Source organism: Rhinolophus hipposideros, assembly GCF_964194185.1.
Source record: "Rhinolophus hipposideros genome assembly, chromosome: 8".
Taxonomy (NCBI): domain Eukaryota; kingdom Metazoa; phylum Chordata; class Mammalia; order Chiroptera; family Rhinolophidae; genus Rhinolophus; species Rhinolophus hipposideros.
In genome coordinates this window covers 17,043,947-17,070,491 of record NC_138054.1, presented here as the reverse complement: position 1 = coordinate 17,070,491, position 26,545 = coordinate 17,043,947, and the positions used below count along the sequence as shown (strand labels likewise).

The following is a 26,545-nucleotide window of genomic DNA, read 5'->3' as shown; positions in this document are numbered from 1 at the left end:
TGCCCCAGGCAGTAAAGGTTAGGGTGCACGTGCAGTGGGGGGGGGTCCCTTAAAACTTTCCAGAGTTGCACGCAAAGGCACTACCCGTGCCCCGGTGGTCTGGGTTCCGGAACGCCGAAGCTAAACCGGTTTGAGGATTAACGTGAATGATGATCGCAGTCAGCCCTCTTGGACGCTTTTCGGCGCGCCCGGAACCAAGGGCACGTAGCAATCAGAACTGGCTCGCCTCCCCTCCCCCTGGGGTATTTCATTGGCTCTGAGCCGGAGAATCCTCCAGGGTGCCTGAGTTGCACTCCGCGGTCGTTCTGTCCCCTCCAACTAGGTGCAGGGACCTAGGGAAGGGAGCGAGGTCCCACCAGTCACCGCTACAATTACCTCATCGCCTCACTTCCCCGCCCCTTTCCCAAACCTGGAAGAACTGTCCCCTCTGACCCACGTCTCCCCTCCCGCTCCCTGCCCCCACCCTCACCCCCGATCCCGAGCCAGTCTTGGGGGGAAATGCGCCAGTCTCTCCGAGGGCCGCCGAGCCCGGGACGCTCGCACCGAAGGATTAAGGGCGCGGGCCAGCCGCCCGCCGTGCGCTCGCCGGGCTCCGAGAGGCTCGCCCCGCCGCCCGCCGGAGGGTGTCCCCCCTCCTATCACCCCCCCCCCGTCGGATCCTTGAGCTGCGGCGGCGGCAGCCAACTGCTCCATATTTGGCTTCTATTACACATTTACATACTGGAGCTAGCGAGCGAGCGAGCGAGCGCGAGAGAGCGCGAGGGAGGGAGGAAGGGCGGAGGGAGGAGGGAGGGAGGGGAGGAGAGCGGGGGGGAGGAGGAGGAGAGAGCAGAGTATACCGCAGACATCATTTCTACTACAGTGGCGGAGCCGTACAGGACCTGTTTCACTGCAGGGGGATTCAAAACAAGCCCCGTGGAGCAGCAGCCAGAGCTACAGCAGCCGCAAGACACTGTTTCTCTCCCTCTGCCCCCCCTTCCCCACGCCACCCCAGATCCATTTACACTTTACAGTAAGTGGCGATTTTTTTTCTCCTCTGATTCTCTCTCCCCCTCCCCCATCCCCTTCTCCCCTGATTTAGATTAAGATGCCCCCCCCCCGTTCTCCTGAGAGGGGCCAAAGCAACAACCAGCAAACAAACCCCAAACCCCAATCGGCGGCACCGAAAACAGCTGGAAGAGGAGCAAAGGGAACCGACGCGGCGTGTTGTGGTGTGGTGTGTGTGTGTGCATACACACCACCTTCCTCGGCTCCAGCCTTCCGAGCCGACACCCTGCTCAGGGTGCACGGACCGCCAGCAGGGGGGCTGTTGGGGGCCGGGTGGGCGCCCGCCGGGTGAGGGGGCGCGCCCGGGCTGGGGGCGCGGGCCGGGAGAGTGGCGGTGGCGGCGCCTCGCTCGGGCGGCTGCTAGTCCCGCTCGCGAGTGTGGAGAGCTGTGTCCTTATCCCTGGAGGTGGCATAAGGGAGGCGACAGCGGCCAGGGTTCGCGCTGCCCACTCCTGCCGCCGCCCCCTCTTCACCCTTCTACCCAAAGAGGGCGGCGAGAGCAAGCGGGTCTGGACGAGGCTGGGCTGTCCCGCCGGTGGCCGCCTGGCCTCGGAGTCCCACGGCCGGGGTCTACCCACGGAGGCCGGCCTTCCCCGGCGTGCGGCTGCGGAGCCAGGACTCTGCGCGCGGCCCGGCACAGGCTGTGGGAGCGCTGGGGGCGCGGAGGGGCGGGCGCTGGGTCGCGGGCGTGCGGGTGCCGGGAGCGCGGCCGGAGTGGTGGCGGCGGCCCTGGCTCCGCTACCACCGCCGCCCTGTTGGTACGGCCGCTTCCTGATCCTGTGGCCGCCGCCGGGAGCCGGGAGCCCGCGAGCGCCCCAGCCCGGTCCGGCACCCCCGCCCGCAGCCGCGGCGGGAGGAGAGGAGCGGCAGCAGGCGCTGCCCTGCGGGCGCCAGGAGTGAACCGCCGCGCGACTGCTGGGAGGGTGAATGAAGCCAGGAGCAGGGGAAGGAGGAGGCGCTGCGGATACTGGGATGCGCCCCGGAGCTCCGCGGCTCGTTCACTCCTGGCCGGGCCGGAGACGCTGCCACTCCCGCGGCCGCCGCCGCCGCCTCCTACGTGGTCCCAGCGCAGCGCGCAGGCCAGCCCCGCAGGGGGCAGGGAAGGGGCCGGACGGGCGGAGCGAGAGGTGAGGCGGTGGCGGAGCGCGGCGGGAGTGTGAGTGAGTGAGCGTGCGTGTGTGTGCGCGCGCGGGGCGGGGGCGGGGGCGGGGGGGTCGTCCACAGGGGCCGTCGCGCTGGGGAGAGGGCCCTCTGAGGCCACTTGGCTGACTGCAGCGCCTGACCCCTCCTCAGCCCCCCGCCCGCAGGCCGCCTTCCCAAACTCCGTGGCTTGTGCTTTCATTTTATTTCAGACCACGTAAGGGGCTGACTGGAAGCAATGAAACAATCCAGGTTTTCTAGGGAGATTAGCAAGAACCTTGGTGGGGGTGGGGGGGTTGGTGGAAGTAGGGTGGTGGTGGAGATCCTGCCAGAAAACAAACAAAAAAAACCCTTCCTAAGGACTGTGAGGTTCGGTTTAGTCCCGTGGAGGCTCTGTTTTGTTTTGCTTTCTTAGTATATAATCCTGCAGATAAGAGGCTAATATAAATACTTCGGAAGATTGGGAATTGCCGAAGAGTGAGTAGTAAGGGCGGAAAAAAAAAGCCAGTCGGAAGCTGGTTATATAATGCGCGATGTGGCTAACGAGAACGGCAAGCTATTTTTATTTTGTTAACCGTATGCTGTGCAGTAGGGACTCCTCCAAACTGGTTCTGTACCCGAAGAGATTCTTAGCTTCCCTGTGAGATCCACAGGATACAATTAGCCAAATTAGAAGACCCCATTTACACCCACAGAATCAAATGCCTTAGAGTGGCATACTCCCTGCACATTCTGTCGTGCATGCACGGGAATGCGTGTATGCAAATAAGTTCTCCTTTGGCAATCTAGTAGTCACAGCTCGATGACATTTGTGTTTTATAATGCAGGCTGTTCTTAATATTTAAACATCATCCTTACATATCGCACACAGCAGTTACTTGATGGTTATTTTTAGGCTCAGCTAGTTACTTTTCAACATTAGCTAAGCCAGTTCTGTTTGGGTTTCTGAGGAGCCCTGGAGTTCCTAGAAGCCCCTGTGAAGCCCACCTTGTGGTTTATTTGGTGGGTGAAGGTAGTTTGATAGTTGAGCTTTTGTTTGAAATGAAGCTTATGCCTAGGGAAACCACCAGAGAGGAGGACAAGAAAATCCTGCATAGGAACTCTTGGAGAGGGATTGCACCATAACTGCTAATGCTGTGGCATTTCATCTCCTCTGGCTGCCCTCTAACTGTACATGCATCAGTCAGTATTTTAGCAGCTCCACAGACAAATGGGCTGCTACTTAAAGCAGAGGTTGAAGTCTCCCCTGAACCTCCTGCCTCCCTGTCTTTCTCCTCTTCTAGGTACGGTCAGTGGTGTAGGTTTTCAGTGCACTTACTCCAGCCCCGATCACTCCTGTAATTAGATCAGGCTGCCATGGCAACAGACAGTGTTCCTTGTCCATTCAGGTGGGTTTGTTTTGTGCTTGGACTACTCCAAGTGTTTTATGCACAGTATTTGTCCTGCCCAAGCCAGACGAGAGACTTCACTATTTCAACTGCGTCTTCTTTCAGTCATTTGGACGGGAGACACTGAATGAGGCTTCTCGCTACTCTTATAAAGGAGACCAACAAGCTGTTCTTACTGGGTGCAGTATGTAAATGTCTCTCCCCAGACAGTGAAAGGAGCCTGACAATCCTGCTGGTGTTTATTGTGAACAGATCAACAAGTATTTGGTACTTGTTAGAAACCTTTCAGAGCTGACTAAAGCAACATTTCTTTTGCCTTCTGGTGCCATTGGCCTTGCAGGCACTTAACCCTTTCAAGAGTGAAAGTGCTCATCCTTTAGAACCTAAGTTGCGAGTAGTCATGACTGGTTTTCGAAAGGGTTTATTCAGCAGAAGGAATTTATTTGGGAAGGATATCACCATTGTCATGTTTTAAAACTTTACAGCCATCATAATAGAAAAATCTAGGACTGACTGACAGGAGGCAGATATTCTGAGTGTATTCATTTTTCATTTGGATTTTTTGGCCATGATCTTTACATCCGTGGTAGTAAGTTAAAAGGTTTTTGTCGCAGGAAAGATGACATAGGCCTGTGGTTGTTAAGGCTGATAATGTGTGGTGCTTTTGCATAATAAACAACTTCTACTCTATTTTGGGATATAATTTAATGAGCATTTAATAATTTAGAGAGTAACAGTCTACTCTTTGCATTAGGGCACCACCTTATTAAGCCTGTTAAGGAAAGAAAAATAATGCTGTTGCAATAAATAAATAAATAAATAAATAAATAAATAAATAAATAAATAAAATAAATGAAGGAAAGAAAAGTAGCTTGGTTGTGGGAGCTCTCTGTTGCTCAGGCAATCCAAATAGAGGGAAGTATTTTAGTAACCCTGATATTTGAAAGTAAAAATAATTGAGAATAATCCCGTCTTGATTTAGTTGTGAACCTGCCAGTTTTGGTTTACAGTTTTATAGCCCCATAGCTAAATTGGTAAATCCTTTTTTCCCCTAAGGCTAGGATTGAGAGAGCTACTTATTCCTGGGTGGGGGTGCAGTTATGATTTCTTTTAGTGAGTTTATTATACGGTTGGTAACTTGATTCTGGCCTGCTCAGATCAAGCTTGCAGTGGTTAAAATGAGCTATTATTCCTAGGAGGTAAATAGATGGGAAGCAGTGATATAAAATAAAGCACAGAAGTATAAGTTTTACAGAACACCTTGGAGGTCCTGGACGATATTTTGCAACATACAGGAAATTGTTTTATTTGCAATGAAATGTGAACATGTATTTTTAAATACACAAATTCATGCTAAAATAAATATGAAAAATGTACTTGATTGGGAACTGTGAAAGTTAATGTTTTCCTCTCTGGATTTCGTTTTAAGAGGGTTTGGTAAACAGAAGTGAAACTGCATCGATTTTAGGGCCTGTTTTAGAGAAAGGTTTGAGAAAAACTCTTTAGCCATCAGATTATACATCAAATACCTGTAGGGCCCTACATTTCAACATACCTTAATCAGTTGTCTGGGAGTCCTGGGAAAGGTCAGCCTTAAGAGATTATTGAAATATTAGTGAACACATTTCTATGAGTTGTCATTAGAGTGTTTAGAGCCTCACATTCCTTTTGTATAATATGTCTTTTTTTTTTCCATTCTGAAATGTCAAGTGGATTTTACTTTGGCACTTAACTTCAATGACAGTTTTTGATGACTAACACATTGTGACACCAGTTCATTTTGTTTCCTATTAGAAGTTAGTCAATAAACATTTTACTAGAACCCTGAAACTTAGTAAACGTAGGCGTGAATGTTAATTCTTTAAACTATAGCTGTCTGAAAGTAACACATAGTTTAGACTCTGAAGAGCTTAAGTACTTGCTTTGTAAAGGGATAGTGCAGCAAGACAATATCATTTTTACGGGGGGAGATAGTTTGAATTCTATTCTTTTATGTTTTCAGAGTAACTCAACACTTTGAATGATTGGTTTCTGTGAGAGATTTAGATATGAAGCAGTTTAACTGCTTCAAAGAACTGATTTAGTTCTGGTCGTACTTCCAAAGTTATCAGAAGCTGGCCCTCCTTATTTTGTTAAAAGCATCAAAAATAATAAATCGTAGAAATCCCAATAGAGAGAATAATTTCTGTTCTAGGGCTTTACATATAGGACTGCTCTGTTTCTAAGAATGAAGTTTGTAGTCATAAATTACGCTGTTTGAATTTTAGTTTTATTTAATTCAATTTAATAAAATACTCATTCAAAAATTCTTTAAGAGATACAGTAATATAATAATGAGTATACTGAGTGCTAGTTTAGAGACTTTTTAAATGTTGGCTGAAAGAGTTATAATTGTATCAAGATTTTTAAAAAAATATATAAATGCTTAAAATTACAAGAGTAATAAAAAGATTTAAGTAAATATTTGTGGAAACAGTTTTTATAAATCTTTTTCTTTCATAATTTATGTATTTTTGTCTATCAGTGTAGTAATATATTTTATAGTCTATAAATCTGGATTTTTCAGGCTAGTGTACGGTAAATATTTGTACTACATAGTACCATAGCAAATGTACTAAAACATGTTTAGTACTATTGCAGACAAAAAAACAACAAGCATTGTATTTTCTCTGACATGTTTGATGTTAGTAGAAATGTTTCATTGATTTTTCTATAACTTTTAATGCATCCCATTTGTGGAGTAATGAAAATGCATTGGTAATTGTCATAACGTAAGCAAAAATTCTATACTACCTGAAAATTACTTTTCAGAAAATTCATTGTAACGTAATCAGAATTTGAAACTTAAGGGGGCAGAAGTTTTCCTGATTATGGTGTTTTGATTCAGGCTAAGAGGAACTCTTTTTTTTCCACTTTGGTGCTTTTTAACATGACATGTTTCCAGGGAGTCATTTAGCAGAAGTCTTTAATGATAATTATCATAGCTGCTAACCTATAAGCATCTTCTTGATTGACTAGCCTATCCATCAGTGTTATTTAGGCCATCTTTGTTAGTAATCTTCCTCTATTAATCGTGTTGTGTTATGCTGCTCTGTTGTGCTTTGTAAATATTAAATATTCCATGTTCAGTGTATATATTGTATAAAACAGTATATAGGTTATTTTTTATATATTGTTTGCATTCTTTTTTTTACAACAAATCTACTCTGCCTTGCTTCTATTCTTGTTTCTTCCCTCTGATGGAATCCAGCACATTATGTTAACTCTCTTAATTACTCTGGTGTAGCAACACAAATACTTTTGAAATAAGTAGACATACCAATGGGAGAGTAAATTAATATTTTACAGCATTTGCATCATGCTTGACTGTTCTCTGCACTTCAGAATAGGAGGAGACTGTAATTTGGACTCTATAAAAACCTTATCTGCTAGGTGATATGTAAATAAGATTGTGTGCACACACATCAATATCCAGGCAAACACCCTCTCAACTGTTGGCTCATAAAAGGAAGCGCTGTCTACAAATCCACGGTACCTGCACCTTGTTTGAAAATGATTGTCCAGTACTCTGATGCTCCATTTGATGTTACTAGATAAAATCAAGACTCCTCCCTTTAAAACAAGTACTGTGTGAGAGTAAATAGAATTTTGTGAGCTTCTATTTAACTTGGCCACTATTTGAATTTGTAACTCAACAAGCTTTTTAGCAGAAGGATAGTGTCTTCAAAGACATTCTAGTCTAGAACAGCTTACCTTCTTGTGCTGTACTCACAAGATTCCACATGGGAAAATCACGGACTAGAAAGCTAACTTCTTTTGATTATCAATCCTAGGCATGCAATAGATGCTTAAATAAATACTTGGTGAATGGATTAGTTAGAAGTAAGAATACTTTGGCTACTATTCATTACTTTGAAAAGTGTTGGAAAGCAATTGAAATTATTTTCTTTTCCAGCTGGGATATGCTCTTAAAAATAGTGAGTGTGTATGGATGAAAATAATCATGACTACTGAGATGTGTTGCCATGTACCCAAGGATAATTGGCTCACTTACCTGTTTACAGATTATTCACATTGGAGATCATATTCATAGCTCTAGAATAGTTTCTTTCTGACACCCAAAATAATCCTGGGCCTTCTCCTTCCTACTGTTACCTGATGTGGGCTTAAGAAGCTCAAGCTAAATTTAAAATCAGCCTAAACAAATATGCAGATCAGCACCAGTAATCAAAGACTGAAAATCAGTCCAGCGATTACTAGTTTGGGAATATTTTATAATAACTGCTACTGATCCTATTTAATGTGGACACTTGGGAATTAACAGTATTTAAAAATATTTTCATAGATAGGGCTGAAAACTGTTAGTAGATCAAGTCCTCAACTTCTTCCATTTCTATGTATAGGTCTTTACTTCACAAAAACTACAAGCACCAAGCTCCCTGATGGAAAGGTATATGGAAGATTCATTCATTCTCTCTTTCATTCATCCATTCACACATTCACTCATTCATCATACAGTGGATAATTTTCACTTAACCATGTGCAAGGCATTGTCGCAAAATGAAAACGAAGTAGACATGCATTCAATAATTAAATAATTTAAAGTTTAGTGGGAAGTCTAGTGAATATATGCATACTTTAATTTCTTTTTCTGCATTTGATGTTTTTTTTTTCTATCCCATTAGACTGGTATGCTAATAACTGTGCCCTTTCATGATTGTCCCTTTAAGTTGCATGTTAATAGTAATATATGCCATATTGAAATCAGACTTTGGCTCAATTACTATTCAGTCCATGCCCATTTTTACCTGATACTCCTGTGATGACCAGCATGGGTTGATCAGGGGATTGGTTAGCATCATTAGAGAAGAGAATGACAGTAGCTGGCTCAAATGGGGATGACCAAGCTCTCAATTTGATTGAAGGGATGACCTTTTTGTATGTTGGCTTCCCTCCGAGCCCTGTTGAGTAAAACCAGACCTGCCTTTGGAGCATGCTGGTATCCATGTAATCCTCATGAAACAAAATGCAAAATTTGATGTTTCTTAAAGTTACGATTTCAGTGCATAGTCATTTTAAGTGGAATTATTTTTTAAAGCAATTTGTTCTGTTTTTATTTTGATGTCCTCTCCTGCACTCCCTGGACCATTGCAGTACCATCGTGCAGCAAGTCACCAGGGTGGTCCATTCAATCTGCAGCTTTGTTTGTCATCCTTGTACCGCAGTCTCCTCCTCCACGGCCACGACAGGGAAGTGCGTCACCTATCAGGTGAGAGTTTTGCGATGCTCTGTAGTTCCCACCTGAGGATAAAATCTGACCTGGAAAAATCACCTACTAGCCATGCTTTAGCACTTTACAGACTGTTTAGTATACTTGTTCTTGCAAACTGGATTGTGTGGGAAATTGAGAAATTGATAAGAGTTTTTATAAAACTTGAATTAAAGTATCTCTCTGTTTGGTTTCTCTCATTTGGTTACTGAAGAAGTCAGCATTTGACTTTGTGATGATTGATTGTTGCGTATTGTGCTTGAGCCTTACCATTTTAATTGTCACCTTTACTTAATGTGATAAGAATGTTTTGCTACCAGTTATCTTAAGTCACAGTTTTCATGTTGTAGGTTTTTTGTTGTAGAATGACACATGTATAGGGAGACAGAGGCCTGTTTGTTCAGTGGCAACCAGTATTTGTTGAATCTTGAAATTTTCTGTGTCTGTTTGGATTTTACAACTTCCTGATTTCCTCACGTACAGTAAATTTTTCTGGCCTGGAGAGTCATGCAGACACAGGGTGTATGCAGGGTGGATGACTCATGGTCTCTTTTGAAGAGAGGGCAAGAGGATACTGCCTAAATGCAGTCAGGAGAGATATAAGTTAGGCAGAAGTTGGGGCAGTGAGGGCTTGGGAACACCAGTGTACGCAACCAAAGATGATTGTGAAATAGATCTCCTCTTTCTATTTGTCTTGGGAGCAGTCCTGCTGGAAGCTGTGGAAATAGACTAGTTCAGAGGTTCCCAAGCCTGGCTGGGCAACAGAATCACCTGGAGAACTTTAAAAAATAGAATTTGGAACTCCACCCGAGACCTACTGAATCGAAATGAAACCCTAATGGTCTCTGGGAATCATACTGAGGCTCCATAGGTTTGGAAACTGCTGGATTGGGTGGTCTCCGGACAGCTCTTCCTGAGTCATGTTCTATGTTTTATTTCCTTGCTTGGTGAGACACAAAGTCTGCTTTTTACCAAACCTCACATACAGAAATCTGGATTTTCAACTAATTTGTTCAGAGGTGGATATTTGCTTTATCCAAATGTTCATTTGAAAATGATTCACCAGATTTCTTTAAAGAACTCCCTCTCTACACCTAAGGTCCAGTTTTGAAGTTACGTATAAATTCTGTGGCATCCTAGAGAAGAGCATGGGGCTCTGGGACCCGCCTGTCTGGATTTACATCTAGAGCTGTCACTGGGGCCTTGGGCCATCCTATATCCTTTCAATGCTTCAGTTTCTTCCTGTAGAATACGGAGATAGTATCAGAACTTTTTCCTAGGGCTTCTGTGAGGATGAATGAAACAGTACATGTATGCTGGGTGGCACAGTGCCTGGTGCATGGTTTGTGAGCCTTGAACATAAGCTCTCATTGTGATCAAGCAACTTATCTCCTGACAGGGTGATTTTAATGGTCTTGTTTTGTGATGGTTGCTCATGGACCGTACTTGATTGGAAACAAGTCAATATACCTGTACCTTGGTCTTTGGACCAAAACTGTAGACATTTGCAGCTAGCTCTGCAAGGCAAATGAGCCTTCATTTCTTTTACTGAATTTTAAGTTTGTCCAACTCTCTTACTGTGATAGGATACATATGTATTGTTTTTATATTGTTATAAGATGAACTGATGAGTTGCATGCATAAAGGAAGTTATTTGTTATCTGAGTAAAAACAAATAGAAACCTGAGTGACTGAAGTACACTCTGCCCCAGAAAGGATAGAGAAGTCCTACTGGGGGATAGGGATGGGGCAGAGGAGGGAGGAAATCATCGCACACATTATATCCTTGTGAAACATAGAACTGGGTCGGGGGTGGCTGGTTAGCTCAGTTGGTTAGAGCGTGGTGCTCTTAACGACAAGGTTGCTGGTTCGATCCCCACATGGGCCACTGTGAGCTGCGCCCTCCACAACTAGATGGAAATAACTACTTGACTTGCAACTAATGGGTCCTAGAAAAAAACACTTAAAATAAATAAAAGTTTAAAAAAATGCTCTTAAAAAATATATATAGAGAACTGGGTATTTCACATTTTATTGGCTGTGGGTTAGAGAAATGTTCTTTGAAAGGAAATAGAATAACCCTGGAGTTACACCGTGTTTCCCTGAAAATAAGACCTAGTTGGACAATGAGCTCTAATACATCTTTTGGAGCAAAAATTAATATAAGACCTGGTGTTATATAATATGATATAATATGATATATAAGACTGGGTATTATATTATATTATAGTATATTATATTAGACCTGGTATTGTATTGTATTGTATTGTATTATGTTATATTATATAAGACCTGGTCTTATATTATAGTAAAATAAGATCGGGTCTTATATTAATTTTTGCTCCAAAAGATGCATTAGAGCTGATTGTCCAGCTATGTCTTATTTTCGGGGAAACATGGCATGTAAAGGTAAGCCTGTTAAGATTTACAAGTATCAGCTGAATGGAAAGTGGTGCAATGGCTTACTGCTACTTTATCTCTTAGGGGTGTTACCCATTTTAACAGTTACATGCTAGGCAGAAAAGCCTCACATTTAAGTTTTTGCAGAAGCAGTTTAATTGCATATGTGGTTAATACATACACAAATATTTTTAAACCTGTGGTGTTTACAAGGGAATTTTATTATGAAAATATAGGCACCAAAAAGTCATATCTCTTGGTCAATATGTGCAAGCTTTTTGAGACAAGACCAAGGCTTTTATAGTATGTTAAGTGTCTTATGAATACTTGTATTACTGACACAGAAGTGCAGAGTCACCTTGAATTTTAAGCAGCTGACATTTTTTGTGATTGCATTTAAAAGAAGCTTATAAGCACTATTTAAACATTTTGCATAAATAATGGCCTCGTTACAGTCCTCACAGTTGATAGCTAAACATAGGCAGGGAAATACCATGTTTCCCCGAAAATAAGACCTAACCAGAAAATAAGCCCTAGCATGATTTTTCAGGAGGACATCCCCTGAACATAAGCCCTAATGCGTCTTTTGGAGAAAAACTTAATGTAAGACCCGGTCTTATTTTTGGGGAAACATGGTAGTATCGTTCATGTTGTACTCTGTTCTATTCATTAAGGGTTTTTGTGTTTTGTTTTTTTAAAGAAATTAAAACCTAGATTACAATATTTTCTGATTCTAGTTATTTTCTAGAGATGATATAGCTGTAGCAAAGTTACAGTGCTTTGTTCATATGCACTCTTCTATGTAAAGAAATGATTCACTCATTTATTCTCTGTGTATTTTTAAACTGCTCCACGGTACCGTAGGAATGAAAGGAAGAACTGCCAGAAAGAGGTTGTCCTGTATTCTTCATGGTCAGGTAGGGGAAAGACGGAATGCTCTGGAATAATTAAGACAAAGCAGAACGGGGTGGGTTGTACTTACGGGGTACGTTCTAACACAGGAGGAATTCAGCAGAATGATGCCGAGTAGGAAAAGACTGAGGAGGAGGGATCATTTGAGTTCAACTCTGAAGGCTGGTTAGCATTTCAGTGGGAAGACGTGGACAGAGTGGGACGAGGACCACTGACGTGACCTGGACGTACATAACAAGCAACTTCAGGGCATGTAACCGGCGAGGCCATTTTGGTGGCAACACAGGTGCTGGTGGACATCTGAGTCGCTGGAGTCCAAAGGACAGTAGAGAGGGTGGCAATAAACTTGCTGAGAGGTCAGGTCTGGAGATACATGTGGAGGAGTCATTGGCATAAAGTGATCTTTGAAATTGGGCTTTGGGTTCTTGTGCCTGGTAGAACGTTTGACAGGCAGGAGGGGACGGCTGTATTTCAGGGATGACATCAGCTGGGTAGAATCAGTAGAGAGAAGAGGCAGTAAGAGGAGCTGGAATGTGGCACAGCCTTTGTACGCTTCTTTAAGACCTTGGGTGGAGGGAGGGTGGGTGGAGAGGTTGGGATGCTGCATGGGTGGGTAATGGGGTGTCTGCCCTAGAAGCTCAGGCACCTTGGAAACTCAGCTCAATGAAGGCTTGTTGAAACCTTTATTCCTTTAAGACCTTAAAAAAAAAATAGGAACTTGAGCTAATTTTAACTAAACCTAAAATGTGTGTGTATGAAAATGCTGCTTTTGAAATTCAGCACATGCGGTATCTCTTTTCATTTAAACAAATGATCCCTCTATTTTCCTCTAAACAGTTTTATTAAGGAGATTTTCAGCGAAGCCCTGTACATATTAACAACAATTCCAGCATTTCCTTTGATCTTTTCCACCATTGATTTATTCCTCTCATGTGACATGCGTAAATCACATTGTGCCATCTACTTGACTCTGGAGCAATTGTTCATTTTTGTGGCAATTCATTTACTGTACTTTGATAAATCACATTAATATGGGTGTGTTTTATAGCTTTAGAGGCTTTTCCGGAGGCTTTATGTGGACTCTTTTCAATGTGACACCACAGACACACACACACTCACAGACACACACACAGATACACACACACGGTACAGCTTTCTGAACAATTTCGCTTCCCACTTATACTTTATAGAAAATAAAGAAATACACAATTAGTGAGCATTGACTCTGGGGTGAAAGATCCTAAGACATGGCTCAGAATGTAGCGGAGGCCTGGAAATTATCTGGTTACGTTGCTATTAGTGGGCAATCTGTTTTAATATAATTAGCAAAAATCTGAGGATTATTTAAGGTCTTTTTTTTTTTTTATGACCTGAGTTGTTTAGATGGGCTATCTGTATTCCCCGAAATGGCTCAGAATGAGGCAGTGACTTACCTACCTCTCATAAAAGACAGGAAAGTTAGGATAGGAGTAAGAAGGATGGAAAAAACAACTCCAGGGTCAGATCATTCTGTCTGCAAACCTTTAATAAGCATCTAATGTGTGACAGGCATCATGCCAGCGAGGCCTTAAAGGAAATTTAGAGATGATCAGTAGTTCACACTTACTATGTGTTAGCTCATTTAATCCTCGTTGTGGTCCTTTGAGGTAGGTTCTGTTATTATCTCCATTTCACAGATGAGGAAACTGAGGCACAGAGAAAATAAGTAACTTGCCCAAGGTTGACCAGCTCCCAAGTGGTCAAGTTACGCTTAGATGTCAGCCTGTACTTTTAGAGCTGCCATGCATTGTCTCTCAAGGCCTGGAGCCCTGTGCATAGAAGCTTACAGTTGAGTCCAGAAGGCAAGGTGTGTCCAGGACTAATTTGAAGAACCATAACAGAGGTACAGGGTATTCTCAGAGGTCAGCATCAGGGAAGGGCTCATGGGCAACAACCCATCCTTTTTGTTGCTTGCCTATCTGTTCCGTGTCACATACAGGTATCTTTGTGGTGTTTCGCCCTTTCTTTCACTCTTCCTCATACCTTCCTGAGATTCCTACGCATTTTCAATAATTATTAATTGAACAAAATGATGACAGTGGCAATATGCTTATCTGTGTTTGGGCTCCAAATGTTGTTTGGCATCACGAGTCCCAGTGAGACGATGAACTTTTGACTCTTCGAAGAGCTTCACTGGGTCATTGCTCAGCTTGCAAGATTTGGCAGATAGGAACTATTTATCTCTCCATTTTGATAGGTGGTGGGGTGGTGCCGAATGCAAGCTCTAAGAACAAAACGTGCAGTGAAAAGAGGTCACGCTTTAGCTGGGGTGGCCATGGGGAAGCTCAGACCTGTTATACCCTCAAGTCCCTGCCCCTCCCCGTCTCTCATTTTCTCTCCTTCACTGGACCAGTGGATGAATGTTCACCGACTCATGTCCGAAGAATAGAGAAGAAAGATCATGTTGCTCTCAGCCTGCTTAGGGAAGGCCGTTGTCTTTCTTATGCTGAATGAAAATTACCAAGGATTTAAAAAAAAAAAAATGTCTTCAGAGGCAACGTCTCCCGCTTTGTAGACACACAGAACAAAAGAAGACTTGGGATTTTCTCTCCATGCCCTCGCCTGGCAGCCCCAGCCTCCATCCCAGCTGTAATCATATGTGATGCATTTTTATTTACAGATTAGAAGGCTCTGACTGTGGCATATGACTAACCGGGAAGCTCCTCCCTACAACAGTTGTATGTCATCTGCTTCAGAGAACTAATTGCTTGGCAATTCCCCTTTGGTAATTCCCTCTTTATTTTCTGATGAGTTACTTAACAGTGATGGGCTTGTTGAGCAGAGCGTTGAGTTTAATGTGTGCTCTAGAAACTCCTGTCGGCCTGGGGGATATGGTTTTCGAATTTTGTTTAGCTTTACTGAAGAAACACTGAAACCATTATATGGCCTGTTAATATTTCACTCAATACTAGGTTAAACACTGAGCAGTGTGCCGTTTTCCAAAAGAAATCAAAACCAGGCTTCTTTTTTAAATGTGCCCATGTGCATTTGAAAATTATTAAAAAGGAATTTAATATTTATAGAATATTTAATGCTCATTTAAAAATATGATTTAGAATGAGGTAGCTTTCCAGTACACTGCAGAGTGAGTGTGATATGCTGGAAAGCAGTTGGACTAGTAATTTGGAGACCAAGTTTGTTTCCTGCTCTGCTGCAATGTGATTTGGACCACTCACTCTACCATGCTGGGCCTCAGTTCTCCCTTCTACAAAATAAAAAAAAAAGGTAGTTGAAAGACGTGATCTTCCAGAGCCCTTCTATCTAACACTGTGCAGTTCCATGAATAGATTTTATTGTAATTCTTCCTGTTGGCTCCCCTAAGACCTCTGCTCTGTCAAACATCATTTGCTGTTGTTTGACTTTGTTAGATTTTGTATTTAATTGGAATTTACATTTTAGCTAACACTGTGCCATTATTTATAGAGTAAGTCATAAGTGGTGCCTAAAATCATTTATCACCCCATCTATATTAGCTTCATACCTTAATACTTCCTCTGCTCCTTTTTACTGTTCAAGCTACCATGGCCCGAACAACATCTGGAGTGGATGCATGATAACTAGAAAAAGTCTTTCAGCTAATTGTGGAATAATTTTTTGCAGAGGGTGCAGAAGCTCTGCCCATCTTTGCAGTAGTATCGTGGATGATATTCTGCTTTAACTCGCAAGTAGAAATCCTTTTGACGTCATTTGGTTTTACCTGCAAGTGCAGGTTTGAGTCTCAAGGTATTTCCTTTTTATCTTCTGCATCAACTTTTGCAATTAGGGTGTGCATTACCTTGTCTTATTGGTTAATTTATAAGCAGTGTGTATTGATATGTCTCTGGATTCATTGCACTTTGAATAGTTTCTTTAGGAAGCTAGTGTAAATAGAAGCGGTAACATTTAAGTGTTTTGTTCTGTTTTGTTTTATTTTGTTTGTTTCATAGGCAGAAGAAGGGAAGAGGCAGTATTTGAGGTGGTTAAAAGTGAGACCTCTGAAGATGGGGAGATTGAAGTTTAAATTCTGGCCCTGGCTCCTGAGTTGTATGACCCAGGCCACATTTCTTAAATCTGTGATCCCCAGTTTCCTGATCTGTAAAATGGGGTTGATGACATCTATCCTACCGAATTGTTGGAAGGATCAAATGAGCATTCGCTATATATATTGCATATGGTAGGATCTCACTATATAATTTAAAAAAAAAAAAGAAAGAAAGAAAATAAATACAGGTGGGGGGTGACAGTATTTAAGAGCTGGGGGGGAAGAACAAAGGAAAGAGCTGTGTTTTGGGGGGTATTCTGGGTACAAGGAACACCTCAGAGCCTGTCCTGGGCAGGGTTTGAATCCCAAATAGACCTTTGAAACTTGGGAAGGCCTAGACAGCCCCTGCTGGCCATGACATTGGCCAGGTTGATCCGCTCCACAGAAGAGGTGTTCACTACTCCATGCTTGATAGAAATGTTATATTTTAAACATCTGTTGCCTATACATTATGGCAATAAAAGAAAAACAATAAAAGCGCAAGTTTCCTTTGATTCTACCAGCCCAGCCCATAAATCACGTTCACTTTTATGTGTTGTCTTTTAGTTCTTGACAATTTAACGTATATGTTTTCTCTGTTTTGCTTTTTCTATTTATTATAAACATTCTCATTTGCAACCTAGACTTTCCAATTATCATTTACAAGGATTAGGTAATATTCTATGTAGTTGTTTTATCTTCAGTTTTGTATTTTTCATGTACATTTGAGTTGTTTCTAATTGTTTACTATTATAAAACTGCGGTGAATATCTGTGTACACTTAAGTATTGACTTAGGATACGGTCACATCAGAAGGCTATTACTAAGATAGAAGGGGTTGCTCTGAATTGCTTTTTCTAAAAGGCTGGTACCAATTTACATTCTTTGGCCCACATATGACGACCGGCATATGAATGTGTCTTACTTCAACCTGATTGATTGTGGGACTTACTATTTTTTGGCTAATTGAATAGGCTTCATAGTTTCAAAATTTGCATTCCTTTCATCCCTCTCAGAGATAGAACATTTCCATATATGTTTATTTACTATTTTTTTTCTTACACAATTAGCAAATGGAAGTCTTGATATTTTCTCCTCTATGTATATAAGTTCTTTATGTGTTCCAGATATCTTTCTTAAGTCACATTTGCTGAAGCTATTTCCCCCGTCTGATTTCCTTTTATTTTGATGATCTATCTCTTTTTTTTCCTTTTTTTTTTTCCCTCTGTGATTGTACCCAGGGCCAACCTGGAAGGAAGACGTGCGATTACTGCAGCTCACATTCTGCACCCAGCTGGCCCACAGCTCGGCTTTGCTGAGTGTGGCTCTCCCTCATCTGCCTGCTGCTCCCCTTGGGAACTATTCCCTGTTGAAATTCTAGTGCTTTCTTTTGCCAGGGGCCTTTCCTCTTCCCCTCCCACCTGCTCTTCACTCCTTCTCCTTCATCTTTACCCACTCAGGGCTAGTTTCCCAGCTGTTGAGTCTCTCCTGCCTACTTTTGGGGTTCTCTGCCCTTTGTTTTTTGAAGGAGGCCTGGCCGTGGGATTGTGCTGGAAGCCTGGCAGCCTCCTTCACGTGGGCCTGGAGAGATCAGTCAGCAGTTTTAGACCTGGCGAAGTCGAGTTGTTATGCAAGGATCCTGAGGTAGGGTCTTCACACCTTCCTTTCACGTAGTCCTCCAGGCCACCCTGCCGAGGAATGGGTTCCTTGGGTTTGACCTTCATCCACGGTAGAGAGGCGCACTGTTACCCTGCTTCCTTCCTGCTGTAGCTCTTCCCTGAGAGAGCTCTTTGGGTGGGAGATTGGGAGAAGTTTCCTAGGTACTGAACTTGGGGGGAGTCTGGTCTCAAGATTTGAACTTGGGCTAGTGGCTCAGCTGGGCTGGGGGTAGGGGTTGAGGTTGGGGATGTGCTCTTTCTCCTAAGTGGCTTTTCTCGGTGTCCTCTTATTCTGCTCCACCCCATTTTCCTCTTGGAAGTCAAAAGGAACATTTCCTGCGATTCGACAGCTGTTTGCATCTCTGTTTCTCTTCACCCCTCCCCTGATTTTTCATGGCCCTCAGGATAAAGCCCAGAACCCTCAGCCTGGCTTAGCAGGTTTGGGGGTCCTTGCTTTTGTCATCTGTTGCTCTTTAGTCTGTCCACTTCCGTCCTACAGCATTTCCTCCTTAGACATGCCTTGCTCTCTATGGTGTTCCAGCTTGTTTTCAATCATGCTCTTCCCTTTTTTCAACATCCAACTCCCCCATCCCACCTTTGGCTTACTTTCCTACATTCTTAAATCCTAGCTTAGAGTCCTTTCCTTGGGGAGCCCTGGGACTCAGCTATGTGCTTCCTGTCCAGGCTCCCAGAGAACCCTTTTGTAACCCCTTTTCCCAGCTCAGTGACAGCAGAACCTCCCTCCCGCCCCCAATTTTTTTTTCCATTCTTGGCATTTGGCATTTCGTAGGCCTACAATAAATATAAACATTTCCCCTACAATGTGAATTTTTCTGGTGCAAATTGGATGTGATTCCATCCATTAACACGGACTGTGACTTATGTAATTACATCTGGAACCAGCATGTGCCCAGTGGGTCACAGTGGTGGAAAAGGCCGTGGCATCTACTTGAATAGCTTTGTGCATCACAACAATGGGTGCTAAAGGTGATCCCAATGTGTCAGAAGGCTGTGCTTAGGAGAAAGAAAGGATAAGGAAAGGTCCAATGATGAATTTTCTGAAACAAAAGCTATATGGAATAGAACACTAGATTTACTCAGCCATATTTACATTTTATAATACTACACTTACAACCACACAAAATGCTTATTACTATTGAAATTCAATGCAGGAAAAAGTTACTTGGTGGTTGAATGTCTAAAACTGTCTTCTTTCGTATTGAAATAATTCCTATTGAATTTTGGTTACATGAGGATTCTTAGACGAACAGCTATTGTGTGTATGAATGAATGAGACTGAAGTTTACATTCATCACATGTGTTCTTTGGTGTGGATCAGCCTCCTGAAGCACTTTTGCTACCTGCTGTCCAACTCAGGTGAAAGTTTCGGGTGAGATCATTTTCCCAAGGAGATATTTTGTCTGGAAGAGAGTAGTTCTGGAGTCCTAAGCAAGACTGGTCGAGTTGAGGTAAAGCACCAGCTGGACAGGGCCACCATTCCGAGGGGAGAAGGGAACCCTGAAACCCTCTGTGCATAACCTCCCCCATGAGGGATGAGACTGGTGGGGGGGCAATTTGACGGTGGTCGCTGTGCCCCTTTGAGTTAGCCTGCCAGTTGGCCATTCATCTCCTGTCTCTTGCTTAGGAGTTTGTCTAGAAATGGTCCAGTTAGTGGTAGGTGAGGATACCTTTTCCAGGTACAGGGAGTTCATTGGTATTCATCGATGTGAGGGACTGTATACTCCTGAGAGAGGTTTTGACAAGTATGGAAAAGGGAGCCTGACATTAGGAAGTGAGGTCTGGGCCCTTTGTCTGCAATAGCGTCTTGTAGGGAAGTGCCCCAAAGCCCCTCTGCCGTGCTCTATTCTGGCAAGTTCCATGTCGGTGCAGAAAATACGTGATAAATTTTGTTTTGATTACTCTTCCCCTTTCCAAGGCTCCATTCCCAGTTCATCTCTGGATCTGTCCAGACCACTGAGAAGTATGACCCCAAGTTGTAGTTTTTGGGGGGAGGCAGCCTCTATATAAGGAGCTGGGAAAAGAGTGCTTCCCTCTGGCTGCTGCCTCTGGTGCCTGATCTGACACGATTTATAAGATTAGCAGTTTTGTTTTTCTTTTATAAGTGGTCATAGGCTCATAAGGCAAGTTTATTTATTATTCTATTGGTAGGAAAAAGGGTGATCTGATTATTTATTTTAAAATCTCCATCTGCAAAACCTTACTTTCTATTGAGTTTGAATGACATGTGGTGATAACATCTAAGCCCAAATTTTGGTGTTTTATTTTGGCTTTCCTGTTCTATTGAATGAAGCCTCTGCAACTCTTTGTACCTTTCTCTCCTCTTCAGAAGGAACAGGTTGTCTTTTTACCCCATTTCAGTTTCATCTAATGAACAGTACTATTTTAACAATCTGTGTAAACAGATGCAAAAGGAGAGAAGACTACTTTTATCTGTCCCCCCAGTGAGCTTTAGATTCATTTCAGTCATGTTAGTGATTGGAATAGGCCAATGTGTGTAAGAAGCGACGTTAAATGAAGAAACATATTTTTGAATGTGACCTTGAAACATGGATCTTACCAGTAGTATATGAGTCTTCTCCAAACAAAACTCTAAAAGTCACAGTTCATATCATTCTTAAGTCCTGGAGAGAAGGTTGCTAATCTATGGAAATGAACAAACACTAGCTGTTTGCTCTTCTGCTGTGCAGAGAACATTCGGTTACTTGACTAATCTCAGAGTTTCTCTCTCTAAATGGTGCACTTTTAACTCTTTGCCCTGAAGTCTCAGGAAATGATTTCTTAACAAAAAAAAAAAAAGTTTTTTTTTGACTTTCCCGTTTTAAATGTGCAGGTTCTTCAAAGACTTCAACTGGGATGAAAGTCCTATGTTTTCTTGTTTCTCTTGTAGGACTAGTCAAAACTACCCTTTTCTCTTGGGGGTGTTTTATAGCCTGAGCCTCTGATTTAGTAAATACAGTCTTAATGACCATAGTCATTAGACCATGTGTAGTGGCTTGTGTGTCAAGGGTCTGCCTCAGCTGATAATAGCACGTCACAGAATTCAGAGTGCTGTGGATAAATTATTTCCACAATTGATATTGGATAATCAGGACTCCTTGAGCAGAGAGTATCCTTCTCATTTGCTAGAACCTAAAAGGTTGACTGATTTGCTAGGTTCCAGTGGCTTGAACACATGCAGCCTGGGCTGCAACGCTGGCTTTCTGACCTGCAGTTCAGCTCCCTTCTCCGTCACCTTGTACAGCCAAGATACCCCAGGAAGTGTGCAGTTGTGTCTCCAAATTTGTAGACTGAAAAGACATAATTTTGCCTAATTGAATTGGCTCCCTAGAGCAATTTTGAGCTGGAGTTGGGAAGGTGAAGACATGCAGTAGTGCTTCAATCCCTAGTTTCCCCTTGAAATTTTTCCTTATAATCTTAGACGTCAGATGTTTTGGTAGTGCCGAAGCCTCAACTTGATGGATAGGTAGAAAGTGGTTTTCCTTTTGCTGTCACTGCACCTTTAAAGTTGAGCTTCTAGAGCCATATTTCCTTTAATGCACCAGTGTCTTCAAGGTTAAAAATACCAGGAAGTCAAATTGAACTCGTATAGGAAATCTTGGCATCTGATGCTATCTTCTCTGAGAAGTCTTGTCCTGTGTGAATGGGAAGGTATGAGGCAGATCACTTCGGTATCTGTAGGTCCCTACTGACTTTCTGTTGGATGTTACAGAAGAGGGTAGAGGAGGCACATCCAGCTGCCAGTGAACCCGGTTTATGCTTCCTGGGCTGGAGAGAGCCTGTGCAGGACCCTGAGTCGCTTCCCTGATGAGGGTCTACTGTCCATCTGGGGGGTAATCTTTTACTAAGAACACCATTCATCTCTTGATGCCAGAAGCATGTATAATAACTGTTATGAAGCCTTTCCTTTCTTCGCAGGAGTAATTTGGTGGCTGATGATCCTGCTGCTAGTTCCAGGAAGACTTAGAATCGCATTCATTTTTAGACTTTACTGAAGTTAGGTTTTCTGTGTGGAAGCCTATTAGTGATGTCGGAAATGACACAAAGGCCATCTCTGTTTTAGGCATCCCCTCCTCAATCTCTTTACACCTTTCTTCTAGGAGTCAAGGTGATACCGCCTGGCGGGGGAGTTTTGCTTGGTGATGGAGTAGCTAAGAATGTTTCTCTCTAACAGGTCACAGAGAGTGCTGGTGGACATCTCTTCTTGCCCCAAGATCTTCGTTGGAAGTCCACGGGACTTGGTGTCTTTGCCGTTCAAAGTGTATATGAACTCGCCAGGAGGCATAATGCGTCAGCATTTTATTCTGGGCCACCCTAAAGGATGACACCCAGCTTCAGAGATCTCCTCTTGGACATCATCCCTGAGAACCAGTGTTTTAGCTGTCCCGTTGTCTGAAATCTGTTTCCCACTGATTCTGAGCTGGCTCAGGCTTAGTCATTAAACGGCCAGGACAGTGTTGCATGTTCTGCTTCATCAGCTTGCAGTGACACACCTTTTGTCCCGTTCAGAGCAGCTCTTGTTGAGTCTTTACACAGATATGCTAGGAAACAGGCACCAATCCATTCTTTCCATCTTGGCTTTTGCCCTCAGGCATAGTCCTGGGATGACCTGGAGTAGAGGCAGTGGAGGATAAATTCATCTTGCTCAGACTTGTTCAAGCTAGTTCTAGCCTGTCTCTCGCCACAAATATAGCTTTTAAATACTCAAGTGATTGCTTTTGGGTAGGAATGTGTGGATTGTTGGATTGGAATAATTTTCTCCCTGGATTTCTAGTGTTTACATAACTAGATATAAAAAAATGTTCTATCACTGATTTAAATAGCAGGGCTTATTTTAAAAAGCTACAGGTGCTTAATAACGGTAGAGAATAAAAATGTAAGTTTTTTGTTTTGTTTTTTTGTATTACAGTTTGTAATACAACCAAAAGGTGTATATTAATTTTTGTCAGGAAAGGGTCAAAACTGAAAATTTGCAACAAAGACAAACCAGAATAGAACAAGTGCAAACAGAAGCTGACAAATATATGCCCCTTGTTGGGAGTTCAGCCCATGGAATGTTATGTAGGACAAAAGGAATGGAAGAGATATTTCAGTAACATTTTGTTCTCTGTCAAAAACCTTCTGAAATATAAATCTGCTGTGTATTGGAGAATGGATACAGCAATTGATTCAAGTTGAATAGCTTTCATTTAACTAGAATATCCCACAGAAAGCAGTTCTTGTTCTGACAACCATATTTTTGCTTTCCTTGACTTAAAGAAAATTGAATTCATGTTTACATATCGTATAGGATTGTTTTATGGACAAAGACACAGGCAAAATCCCATCCCATTACAGTGGCTATTATGACAGCAAATAGAAACATTTCTAAATGAAATAAAAACATTTCTAAGCCATGGCCTGTTGCCCATAGTAATAATATGAGGTTGTTTTTATGAAACTATTTGCAACTGTAAGTAATTCAGTCATAGATGTGCTTTAAAAAGAAAAATCTTCTTTTTGTTTTGTTTTTTTTTTTTCCATTTTTTAATTCTAGTCTCTTGCAAGCACACATACCCATACATATACTTCATCTATTTTCATAGTAGACAGGAGGAATATGCATTTATATGTAATAGGAATCAACTTTCTGAAACAGATCAGCTTTTATCTTTCCCATGATGGCTCCCTGAATTGCTTCCAATCATTAAAATTTCATAATTGCTCACAAATACGGATGTGTCCTTCTAAGGGTCTTGCCATGTCAATCAATCCAGTCAAAAGCTAGTAGCCAGTGTTAGCGGTTTAAGAAGCTGAAATTCAGAATTATGACCTCCCTGCAAAGGGTGTTCTTTTTGTATTCCCCACTTCTACACTTCTCAAGGGGAAATTAGGTGCTTCTTGTTGTTTTTTTTTTCCAATTCCCAGGTCCTTCTGGCATTGATGCTGGAGTCATTGCAAATGTAATTTTAGCTATAACTGTTACTCCTGAAATATTTTGGCTCTTTGTGGCCTATGGTTAGGTAGAATCTGAAGTGTTCTAGGTACATCAAGGACTTAAACTCAGAATGTCTTAAAATTTTAGGGTTATTGATCAAAAGACAGCTTTTTTAGGGATAGAGGTCTGTTAAGTTTTAGCTCTATTCTTCCTACAGGGACTTTTAACTGATTGTCTTACATTTTATTTCCTTGCTGTGTTTATACTAATTTGTTACTTGGGTTTATTGTTTCTATTTGGAAACAACATTTTCTTTTCTTTCTTTGTTTTTTAAATACACAGCTCTTTAAAATATAAAACTGTTCTAACCTGCTCATTCTTACCTTGACCATCTCGTATGTCTTATTGCCAGACCATTGTTTCTCTTTCTACTTCTCTCCTGTGATTTTATCTTGTTCAGCAGTTCTGGTGCGTAATTCTGAACTCTATGGTTTGAGTTTCCTGAGCAACTTCTCCTTGCCTCTGAGTCCATTTCCTGTGCTCAAAGCTTTGGTATTCCATTCACAGCTCCTACTCAAAACTGAAACTTCTAGTGCTAATAAGATTAGTCCTTACAGCACTATTCATTTCTTCCTCTCCATTTCTTATTCCATTGTTATTTCTCAAAGACGAAAATTCATTTGTCATTAAGACAAATCAATGTCATTAAGAACTTCATTTTGGTGTCACTTTCTAAAGACATTGTACATCTTTCTGTTAGTATAGACTGATACACTCTATAGCTTCGAACTACAGCACCCATTAACAGGGCTGTGACAAATCAGTTGTCCCTACATGTGGTTTACAATATTATACTAGCTCTTTAAAAAATAATTAAGCTTCTCTCGGTGTTCTTTGCTGGGGGTCAGGGCTTGACTTGCTTTGCCATCCAACACAGAAGTTAATCGCAAACGGGTCCTCTGAACCAAATAATTAAAAATAGAGCAAAGTTTCTGAACCAGGCGGTTGGCAGAAAAGTCTGTACTTCCATCTGTGCATGGTTAGGAAAATATTTCATGATATTTAAATAGCATCAGCTTTGCTCTCTTTTGTGTGAGAGTGTTATCTGTGTGACAGCGTGTAATTCATTGCTCTGAAGGTTTGTTTGAATGTTAGCTAATCTTATATTTTAAAAAAAGGCACTGGCAAGGAAACAGGAAAGCAAATCCAGGTGTTTTGTGCATACATTCTTTATTTACCAGTTTCTGTGAAGGAGGAATGGTTTTGCTCTTGCTTTTTTCTTAAATGAAAATCTTCTTAGCATGTGCCTCAGAAAATTAACGAGCGTAACATTTTGACTTTGAAATCTTTATGTCTTTTGATTCCCTACCTACAAATAACCTTTGCTCATAACTTTTAAGATCTGTTCTTAGATACATGAAATTCTGATGAATCTATTTCAGTTCAGAATTAGGAGCTTCTGCTCTCTGGAAGGTGGATTTATGCCTGGTTTATACATCAAACTCAGAAATACTTTATGACATAGGTACAGACCTGTGAGTAACTGATTTTGAGAGTTTAATCTGTCAATATGGATTTTCATTTATTCTTACCAGTAATTCGTAGCTCATCAAATGTGTTCAGTTTTGGCCAGCTCTACAGCTATGATATGACTTTAAAAATATTTTTTTGTTTATATGGTTTTAATTGCTGTATAATAAATATAAAGATTATTTCCCTCTGGTATTTTTCTGTTGCAAGTACCTCTTTTTATTCCTGGAAAACTCTTATTTTTAGGTTGATTTTCTTTCTCCCAAGAGAGCCATTGTATTAAATAACAACTAATGCTCAATAAATACACCAAAGGGAGATCAGGAGTTATTAAAGTATTAAAAAAAAAAAAAGAAAATTTTATTCCTTTGGCTCTAAAACATGCATATTTCTCATAGTCTTCAGTTTCTTTATGCTTCTAGAAACAGAGTTTACGCATATTCTTAATACTATGATAATAGAATTAAACACTGAAATTAAGAGCTGTGGATTGACCTTATTCACATTAATTGAAATTAAACAAGGAGGAATATCTTTAATAAATTTTATTATTAATGAATTCTTGAGTTGAGCTGCGGAGATCAAGTACAGACAGTGATAGTCGGATCATGTAGCAGTTTGTCATTCATAAAAGCTGAAGGGACTGTACACATCTCTTTGTCCAGCCTGTTCATTTGACGTTCAACTTCATTTTGTTCACTTCTTGTGAACCTAGTATGTGCTAGGCGCTATGCTTGGAGGGAACAAGAAAGTTGAACAAGTTGTCTATGGCTTCAAACAAGTTAGCCTTTGATTTCCTTTCCAATATCATTTGGGGGAGTGAATAGCTTTTAAAAAGATGTAAGTGTATTTGGCTAATTATGATTCTTTCGCAGTGTAAGATAATAGGATTTAATATTTAATATTGTGTGAACCCTGAATACACATAGAGGTGAATGGTAGATGTCTTTAAACTTGAAAGTTGATGCTGGTTTGATCTTCGTTTTATGAAACAGTTAACATTGTTAGTGTTAGACTCCACTGAAAGGGGGCGGGAATTCATGTTCTTCACACTTTTTTGTGGGACTGCTAAATTTGTTTCTTTCATTCATTTGGGCATCTTCTAGACAGCAGCATGTGGAATTTCAATTTCAAAAAACTGCATTTCATTGTTGATATCTTTACTCCATAAATCATTCAGTTAACAAATATTTATTTACCAGGTTCATGATCGAAAAGAAGGAACAT

The 26,545-nt window shown here is 41.7% G+C and overlaps 1 protein-coding gene across 1 annotated transcript; it reads left to right on the top strand.

The window, feature by feature from the left end:
* Positions 1 to 498: 498 nt before the first annotated feature.
* On the top strand, positions 499 to 25,652 carry LOC308501482 (uncharacterized protein; the record flags this gene model as incomplete). Its single annotated transcript, XM_081058024.1, has 5 exons — positions 499 to 623; positions 1,082 to 2,174; positions 7,979 to 8,025; positions 8,730 to 8,844; positions 22,046 to 25,652. The coding sequence occupies 5 exons, from the start codon at positions 499 to 501 to the stop codon at positions 22,187 to 22,189; spliced, it is 1,524 nt and encodes a 507-aa protein (XP_080914150.1). The 3' UTR covers positions 22,190 to 25,652.
* Between the last annotated feature and the right edge of the window lie 893 nt (positions 25,653 to 26,545).